The sequence below is a fragment of the Typha latifolia genome, chromosome 7 (assembly GCF_019914945.1).
Source record: "Typha latifolia isolate L0001 chromosome 7, TyphaL0001v2, whole genome shotgun sequence".
Classification (NCBI taxonomy): domain Eukaryota; kingdom Viridiplantae; phylum Streptophyta; class Magnoliopsida; order Poales; family Typhaceae; genus Typha; species Typha latifolia.
The window spans coordinates 7805501-7815577 of record NC_133092.1 but is presented as its reverse complement, the minus strand read 5'-3'; the positions used below and the strand labels follow the sequence as shown (position 1 = coordinate 7815577).

General features: G+C 40.4%; 1 protein-coding gene across 2 annotated transcripts; it reads right to left on the bottom strand.

Moving 5' to 3' along the window:
- Positions 1 to 332: 332 nt before the first annotated feature.
- LOC140792577 (protein terminal ear1 homolog) lies at positions 333 to 4440 on the bottom strand. 2 transcript variants are annotated; one of them, XM_073143651.1, is made up of 6 exons: positions 3464 to 4440; positions 2928 to 3093; positions 2364 to 2795; positions 2077 to 2199; positions 940 to 1081; positions 333 to 828 (listed from the first exon to the last, which is right to left on the bottom strand). In XM_073143651.1, the coding sequence occupies exons 1-6, from the start codon at positions 4101 to 4103 to the stop codon at positions 487 to 489; spliced, it is 1845 nt and encodes a 614-aa protein (XP_072999752.1). In that variant the 5' UTR covers positions 4104 to 4440; the 3' UTR covers positions 333 to 486. The 2 variants fall into 2 exon arrangements, with proteins under 2 accessions (XP_072999752.1, XP_072999753.1); XM_073143652.1 differs by having other exon boundaries at positions 707 to 834; positions 3464 to 4275.
- Between the last annotated feature and the right edge of the window lie 5637 nt (positions 4441 to 10077).

The window sequence follows — 10077 nt, the reverse complement described above, 5'->3', positions numbered from 1 at the left end:
CGGACCATCAACTCTGGCCGCCAAGAATCGGCGGTTGGTGGCAGCTTTGTCCCATTGAGACCACCCAACCCCGCAGCATAAAATAACACTACGAAGGATAAATATTTATTAGTTTCTTTTTTCTTTAGGACCAAAGAAGAGAGAGGGAGAGAGAGGACAAGCAAACCAAGGCAGACATGTGATAGATAAGTATTTCTCACATAATACAACACATACGAAGAGCAGTGAGAAGGGGGAGCGAGTGAGGGAGGTCGATGCGTGTATGAGGAGCCAAATGAATCACTACCGCCGTTTCCAAGTTGTAAAAGCGCAATTAATGAGGAGAGATCCTATCACCTATCATCATCGAATCCTTTTAATACGCCATGAAGCATCATTCCACTTACATTCTCGATGCAAAAGATGATAAATAGATACGAAGAGAGAAACGAAAGAAAGAACGAACGAACGAACAAAAGAAAGAAGACGTCTCCGGGTCGTCCGGTCTCAATCGTTGTAGGACAGGCTTAGGAGAGCGTCACTGAGCCGACCGCAACTAGTCTCGCCAGCGACCTCCTCTCCCTCGTCGTCCCCGGCATGATCGGACGGCGCGTGGGTCGAGGTGGTCGTAGACGACGCGCCGCCTCCGCCGTCCGATGGCGGGCCGACGAGGTTGATAGAACGCTTTACGAGAGAGGTGGGCGAAAGGGTGGGCCCACGCCCTCCGATGGGGATGGGCTCGGATAGTTCCTTCCCGTCTCGCGGGGGTGAGAAGAACACCGGCATGTAGTCGTCGTTGTCGCACGCGAATTTAGAGTTCTTGAAATGTTCCTTTAGTGCCTCCAGACCCTACATCTCAACCCAAAAAGATAAAATCATCTTTCATCTAACAAAAGATTTTGCTATAGAATTATCTTGAATAATATGTATGCATATATATATATATATATATATATATACCTGTAAGCGAGCATAGGTGACTTGGCAGATCTTACGAGAGTTGAAGACCTCCCATGGCTGCTTGTGGAAGGCCTTGTAGAGCCTGAAAGCGGCCTCCGGCGATGTCAGGTTCACGAAGCCGTAGCCAACGTTGCACTTGTTGCTGTACACAATAGCAAGTGAGGAGTCAAAACAAGAGAAAGGAATATAGAATGGAATAGACCGAGGAGGAAGGAGGAGGAGGAAGAATATAAAATTAGCCACTTTCTTGAACTCCGATATGTATATTATTATCCTATTTTTTGGGTTCGGAAAGTTGCTTTTCCCGTTTGGGTTCTGATGAGAGAAAGGATGGAATGCAACCCGGGCCAGCTTCTTTTTGCCGCTTTAATAAATACTAATACCAGTAACTGGTAACTTCTTTTCAATATCACCAAAGCTTCTTGTCATTTGAGCTCTGATGGGTCTTTTCAAACTTACCTCAGAAAATAAAGAGATGTATCTCCACTAGGGTTTGTTCTTTTATCCCATGTGTAAAAGGCTTCCCTTTCATTAGGGCTTGATGCCTTCTTTTGTTTACTCTTATTCTACCTTACTTCCCATGTATTAGCTAATGATTTATCCAGTCCACTTTCCTTTTCTATGATATATCCTGGTGGGCTTCATTTGGTAGGGTGGAGATGGCAGTGAGATTGAGATAAGAAGAGGGTAAATAAGGGATCTGGGCCTGTCTTGATCTGCCTCTCCGTTTGCGTCACAGCTCATTGTTGAAGTGGGATGGTGCAGTGTACGGAAGAGTTACCGAGCTTATGACCAACTGACCACCCTCTTCAACGCTCTTCCTTTGATCATATGTTTACGCCCACTACTCTTCTCCTTTAATTTTTTAGGCTTATTTCTCAGCATCGAACTGTGCTCCTTTTTCTTTTTCACTATAATTTGCGTATATATATATATATATATATTTTTATGTCTCTCAATCTATCTTTCTCTCTCCTCTCGTATTTCACTCATGCCATCGAATAAAACCCAAATAGCGAAATGGAAAAGAGAAAAACAACTAAACAACTTGAAAGTAAGCAGATTTCCTACTTGTACCAGCGAATTATTGAAGTTTGAAGAGCATAAAATAATCATTTCCTTAAGCTGATCACTTACTTGAAATCAATGGGAAGGTAAACGAAATCATAAGCTGAGAGCGGTTCATCGTCTCCCTCGGCGTTAACCTGCTCGTTGCAATGAATGCAGTGGTTGTCCAGCATGTTCAACATCAACTTCTGACTGCGCTCCACAAAATTAAACAATTCAGTGATACCAGTACACCAACCAAAATTTTCAGCATGACTTTGGAAAAACGAATTTAAAGAAGAAAAAAAAACACACGTATAAAGGAGGGTGGTGAGGAGAAGAAGTGGCAAGAGATGGGGAGGGAGCAAGATTGTGACCTGTACTTGTTGGGTATGTTCCTAATCATGACGGTTGTTCTGGAATCCCTGGAACAGGATCCCGATTCCTCCTCCTCCTCCCCTTCCTTGAAGAGAAACCTCGCTTCCGCACCAGTCTTCCCATGGCTCTTCCAACCCTTCTTATTCGCCTGCTGCTTGGAAGACGAAGACGACGACGAGGACGACGACGGGCATTTGTTCTTCTTGCCGCCGCTGCTGCTGCTCTTGGTCTTCCTCACAGCACTTCCCTCGCCACCATCACCGGGTAGTATTCTATCACTTGCAGCACTACTGGTGTTAGTAGTACCCCTCTTAAGCAGCACCACTCTTTCCCCTCCTCTCCTATTCCCTCCACTTGGCGACGACGACGTAGACGAGTGCAGCAGCCTTGGAGGTGTAGGAAAGTTGTGGTGGTGATGGCTCCAATTCCTCCTACAGTAAGTACAATAAGCAGAAAACGAAGGAAAACAAAAAAGAAAGAAAGAAAGATCTAGATAGGTTCCACGGATAAGAAGGGATATTATAATTTGCAATATAGATTAGAGAGTACTGCAAGTCTGCAACCTTCGAGTGTGGCCGCCTGGTCTGGTGAATTCGAGCACCAAAGGTCTCCCAAAGAAGTCTTTCCCATTAAGCTCCGAGAGGGCTCGAGCTGCGTCCCGTGTATCGAAGAACTCCACGAACTTGTGGTTCGGCTTCACGGGAGACTCCCTCAAATCCTTCACGGCTCCTATACGCCATCATCATTTCATTAGAATAATATCAAATAGAACAGGAAATCGAACAGACACAAACTGGAGAAAAACCGACCCACTATTCTTCTTATTACTATTATTTCTTTCCTAGAGAAAACAAACAGCCTCTCTTCCCATAAAAAGCAAACCTAGAAGAGTGGAGGGAATAAAAAACATAATAGCGAGATGAGATGAACCGACAGATAGCATTCCGAAGAAACCCTTGTTGGCTCACTATCCATTTAAAACAATGAAAACCAACAAGAAAATGAATTTCACGGATCTAAGAGAGCGAAAATAATAATGTTAATTACTGGGAAAAGAGGAGAGAACAAGCTTGTTGCTATAAATAGTAATTTCTTATACCGAAAGCTTCGAAGGTTTCCCGAAGGGAGTGGAGAGAGATGCCGGGGTGAGAATTGAGGACGACGAGGGAGCCGTGGTTGGTGGCGTCGTGCCCAACAACAGCGGCGGCGAAGTGGGCCCATACGGCGTACCCAGCGATTAGCCCTCGCAGGCACCCGATCACTCCAATCTCTGGCTCGCGCCACTCCCACGGCGGCGGCGGCTGCCAATTGCCGGCGGCGGCGGCGAACTGCTGGCCCAGCCGGCTCTGCTGCCGCACGTGTTGGTCACGCACCTCGGCCACCGCCGCCTGCGCGCTCCGCAGATCGAAGAAGAGTACGGTCACGATCCCCTCGGCGGCGAGCGCCGACAAGTCCACGGACCGCACGGCGCCGAAGGCCTCCATGGAGACCCTCACGGCCGCCTCCGGCACGTGCCGTGGCACCATACTCAGCACCACCGCGCGCGACGCCGCCCCGTCCCCGGCCACCCACGCCGGCGTCACGTACTCCGCCGCCGCAGCCTGAATCATCGGCTGGGCAAGAGGAGGCGGTGGAGGGGTCGGGTGGTAGTGGTAGTAAATTTGGGGGTGTGCGAGGGCGAACTGAGTCGTCGGATAGAACTCTTGAGCTCCGGGATCTAGAAGGTTCCCCCGTTCCATCCCTCTCAAAGCTTTACTTAGCTCCGAGAGAGAGAGAGAGAGAGAGAGAGAGAGAGAGAGAGAGGGGAGAGGGAGGGAGAGGGAAACGGAGAGGGAGAGGGAGAGGGAGAGTAAAATCTATAAAGACAAAGATCCTTCTTCCGAATAGTGGACTATGTATCTCTCTCTTCTCTTTCTTTCTCACTCTATAAACCCTTTTAATTCTTGGTTGCAGGAAAACCAGTAGTTTTTATTTGGTACGGAGAGGAGGGGGATAGTGGTATACCGGCACGGGAATAGGGGTTTGGGGGGATGGGGAGGGTGGCAATAGTGGGTTTTTATTGCCGAGGCGGTCTGTGCCGGCGCACGTTTGGTCCTACACCCTCGAGTTGCCAAGTAACGGTCCCTCTCCAACCCCCTTTGTGTCCGTGTAATGCATACTGCATACATACACACATACATTCGCTTGGAGCCTTTGTACCATGACACCGACTTATGTACTGACACCTATACCAAGTGATACTCCGTTCAGTATCACACCCTTGTTTCTATATATAGATCCAGTGTTAAATCTCTATCTAACATGTTCTTTTACCATGCTTAATTTTTATCTATTTAGACATAGCGTTCCCTGTTAAATTGACCGTATATACGCTAAATAACACGTCAAAAGTTGTATAAACATTTTGAAAATGCAGTACTTTTTGTTTCTTTATTGATTATGCCTAGTATTAAATTACCTACTAATTTTCATTTGTATTACTTTACCCCCACTAATTTTGGACATCAATAAAATCTTTTGATGCATCTGTATAACTCTAAAATTATTGAGTATCCCATTGTTTGAATAACTATGAAACTTCTATCTATATTATTATGATAATTGAAATATTTTATTTTATGATTATATATTTTACTGGAGGTGCATGATGTAGAAATACAACTAAGATTTTGGGCTTACAATTTTGATATAAGAGATATAGAATATGGTAGTAAATGCATTTTATTATAATTTTGAAGAAGCAAATATAGTAAATAAATTTAATAGAATAAAAAAGGTAATTCTGACGTTATAATATCTATTTAGCCAGAAAAAATTCATCAGTTTTTGAAATTTTTATGATATAATTTCTATTAAGTTTGGATGAAGAAATATTTTCACATTAATCTTGCCTACATAGGGGATAAAAATTGGATAAGGTAGTTTGGTTTTATGAATAACCACATAAAGGTTACTTGTAATTTACTCTTTCTATTATTATTCACACTTTACCACGACGTTTGGCTTTTATATTTATGTTTTAATAAGTCTAAAATACTATTAGCTAATTTTAACCAAATTAACAATAGCTGACGAGATAGAGAATTACTTTAAATATAAAAAATAAAAATATCTCATTTAATTTTAAAATCTAGTTTCCTTTTTGTTTTAATCTTAATAAAATTTACATAAGAATATTAAGATTACATTAATAGGTAAATTATTTTATTTTATATGGTAACTAATCGTTAAGAAAACTAATCTAGAGTATTAAAAATAACAAATAAGGGTTAAATGATAAATATTTGTATAGTAGCATATGTGAAGGTTCATTGAGGTAGAACAGTGAGTGTTTAGAGGTGTTTATCATTTAGACCGTTGATATTTGTAAATAATATTCAAACACTACTTTCTTAAAAAAATAATCTTAAATAAGATGGACGTGCATAACATTAAATTATACATATTTTCCTAATTTAATTATTATCAATGTGCACTCCTCTATTTGCATTCTTCCATTTTAGGTGAGGAGATGTGATTGAGTTATTACACTCGGCTTATTCGCTATGTATATATTTTTTGTTTCTTGAAAAAGGACTATCATATTATATATAAACCCTTATTCTTAATTGTAACTGATACACCAACTAAGCAAGTTGGAAATTTACAAACCTTTTAGGACCTTTTAAATCCTTCTGATTCAGAAAAGTACATCCTGGGGGTGAGATAAAGTAAGATAATATTTATCTCTCTTGATATGGGGATTAACTTTTTAAACTTCCAAGATACCAAAATAATTTACTCATTGACGGAATTTCATTGTAAATTTTGTGATCCAGTTGTAATTAATCGGAATGTCCGACTAATCTTGAATGCATCACAAGATTTTATTGATGTCTAAAAATTTGCATGTTTATAGGGATTAAAAAGTAAATGTATACCTCCTAATGTATTACTTATCTGCCTTGACATGGAGAAAGAGTCCTCCTAGTCACTTCCACTATTTGGTAGTACATTCTGATGTACTCCAACATTACTTTTAGAGAAAGAAGTCAAGAATGACACTGATATATTTCAGTCATGATGATAATTTCATCAAAGTCTCCTTGTATATATTTACGAGAATAACCACCCAACAACTTAGTTACGTACATGCATTAAGAAAACCCAACTTTCGAAAAGTTGAGAATAATCTTGTCCCTTTGATGCATGCATCAACTACTTGCTATCATCAGTAGGTTTCTCTTCAGAATTAGGTGAAAAGTTAACTATTAATTATCAATTATAACAGGAACATGATCACAATGAGATCCTAACGGCATCTCATCTATCTACCATGTGCATAATTACCTAACTGCCCCTACCGTCGTAGTACAGTAGCGCAGGGCCGGTTCTTCTCTCGTCCAAGTTTCTTGCACAAAAATGGGACCAGACTTTGGATTACTCTTATTTCTGGCAGTTTGTCGTTTCTGCAAAGTATGACTACAGAAGGTATTGGAGCTTTTGAGAGAGAGGGGGAATCAGTAGCCTTTTCCCTATGTGAATCTCCTCATTACCACGAATAAGAATGATTTATTTCTATTTTTAGCTGTTACGTAATTATCGAGATGAAAGCATCCGAGTAGGAGTGCCCGCCCCGAACTTTACATCGACGTGGATGGAGACGAGTAGTGTGTATGTATCCCTGATATTAATGCATGCGGTGAAGTGAGAGAGAGAGAGAAGAGAGAGAGAGAGAGAGAGAGAGAGAGAGAGAGAGAGAGAGAGAGAGAGAGAGAGAGAGAGAGAGGATCTTTCTGAGTAATAGTCGCCGGCATACGCCACTTTACAGGAGATTGGGCATCTTAATTGGCGAGGAAGTATGCCATAGAAGAAGGGTTGACTGCAGCACCTCGGCGCCACTGTTTCGTTGTACTCCCAGCGGACCACTGGATAATACGTTGCCTACCAAGGACTAGACTGTTTGGTTGTGTTCGAATGATATTATGTAAAAGCTATATGGGAAGATAGCATTCAGACTGTTGCAGTAGAAATACGGGAATTCTTGGGTCTCGAAATATAAAAATGAGAAAGATATCAAGAAAGCAAGAAAGCAAGATAGCAAGATCCGGGGCAATTTGCAACATTAACGATGAGATCCTTTTATAGTTTTACCCTTAACAAATGATGAAATAATAAATATATCTTTGAACCGCCAAAACAATCTTTCTCACTAATCTTCTTCAATCCCATAAATTATAATCCTTATCCTAAGCAAGTCTAAGGTAGCTCTACCTAATTGATATTAGTGCAATTTTATGTGATAACAAGTTCATCAATGTAAAACTCTTTCAAATGTATTGTAGAATGTAAATTTAATATTACGTCAAGACATGAATTATGAAAGAATACTCATGCCAGGAAGACAAATAAATAAATAAATATCATGTCAAAATAATAACTTTTAGTTTTTATAGATTAGGTGCACACCCAAAACAATGTGGTGCACACCTAACTTTTAAAACCAATTCAAACCTGGTAATTTTTATGAGACTCTCGTATTATAAAATAGAGATATTTCTCTAAAATATCTAGGACAAACTCTAATATTTACCATATGATATCTTACTTAAAGACTCAATATTAAATAATACTAGTGAATATAATGCAATGCAAACATATAAGATTTATATGAAATCCCCCAAACTCGTGTCGACGATCGTAGATTTGCTTCATGCGGTTTTGTGCCACTGCCATGTGGGTCCTAAGCCTCCGTAAGGTCGCGTCTCGATCCATCAACTCTAGATTAGCCTCTGTCTGCATTGCTGTCCTTTGTGTCATATGTCTGTAAAGAGGGTGGGGGTCTACTATATACTGCTTCAAAGGGTGTCATCCATATGCTAGTGTGAAACGCAGTGTTGTATGGCCACTTCGGCTAAGGAAGGTAATCGTGCCATCTCCCCGGACGCTCTCCGACAGAGCACCGCAAATACTGCTCAATGCCCCGGTTAACCACCTTGGTCTAGTCATCCATTTGAGGGTGGTAAGCCAAACTAAGGTTTAACCAGGTCCCGTGAAGTGTGAAGTACTCTGTCCAGAAGTTGCTGATGAAGACTCTATCATGGTCGGACACGATTGAACGCAACATGCGGTGAAGCTTGGCCACATCACGCATGAACACCTTCGCAACTGACTTTGCCAAATATGGGTGCACTAGGGTTGAGAAGTGAGCATACTTGCTCAGCTTGTCTACCACGACGAAGATGACAAAATACCCTCTCACTGGAGGTAGCCCCTTAATGAAGTCCATGGAGATGTCCCTCCCAAATGCGCTCTAAAATGGGCAAAGGCTATCGAAGTCCAGCCGGCCTCAAAGAATCCGTCTTTGCCCGCTAACGAATATCACAATCCTGCACAAATCTCTTCAGTCTTCATTCCAGCCCATGTACAACTATTAGAGAGCCTCTTGTAGGTCCTCAAGAGGCCCTTGTGTCCCGCCTCCGGTGTGGAATGGAAGAAATCCATGAGTCACCTCCGTAAAGCATCATCACTGGGTACTCGGATGCGCCTGTGATCTAACAGCAGTCCTCATCTACTCTCAAGCTCAGGGTGACTAATGGGAACACTTTCTAGCTCGTGTATAAACTTGAACACCTCCAAATCCACGGTACTTGTAGTCCTCAAATTGATAAGCTATGATACCAAATTGATAGGATCGACTACGGAATAATTCCTTAAGATCTGAATTTATTGCAAGAAATAACCCGCGCAACTGTAGGAAAATATTCTTCAGATATTCTTCCGTAGTTAGAAAATTACGAAACAAATTGGGTTGGATCCGTAACTTTCTAATCTACAACTTTTGTATTTACTCTCTTCGCAGATTCTAATTGTAGCAGAGACAAAAATACGAAATAACATGAGTGATAGTAGTGGTGATGGTTGGAGTAGATGTTAGGGTTATGGATGGGTATGTAGATGAGGGTGGATTGTGGAATTGATTAAGGGAAGTAGATATTGTGACAAATTAAGTAATACTCGCAAGTGCATGAATCTATGGAGTAGATCGGCAAGCAAGCTATCGATCCCACGAGGACTTGTTTGAAAACTTGAAGTGTTTAAAAATCTTAAAAATAATTTTAACCTAGTTGGAAAATGGGTTTAGGAGATTTATGGAGAAAGAAAATCTTCTTGCAATTTTTTTAATTAAGTATGAGAAATAAGGTCTTGGAATCCACTTGTAAATAACACATTTCTATTAGATAATATAAATCTCTTCTTTTTTTACGATTCACCAAGAAATCAATCACTAGTGGATCGAAAGATTATCTTTGAATGAACAATTTAATTTTCATAAAAATTACGTTCTTCCTTCATTTTTAGAAAATATGGAGTAAGAATTTTAAATCATTAGATGTATCCTTTTTAAGAAAAATAACTAATATCTAAATTCTAAACAACAAATTTAAAGTAGAAGAAACAAGAACCTATTTAGCAATTAAGAACACATAAGAGATTTAGAATAAAAGAAATATCTTCTCAACAAGCTTCATCCTCAACCTTAAGAAAATTAGAAATTTATTTTAGTAGTTAATAACACAACTTGAATAAAAATAAATAAGAGATTTAGCACTAGAAAGTTGCAGAATACTTCTTAAAAAATAAAATCTAAATTTAGAAACAAAAGATTATGCTAAAAGAAAATCAGAATATGAACTTTGCTGACTTACAAAGATTGAAATTTCTTCGAATGTG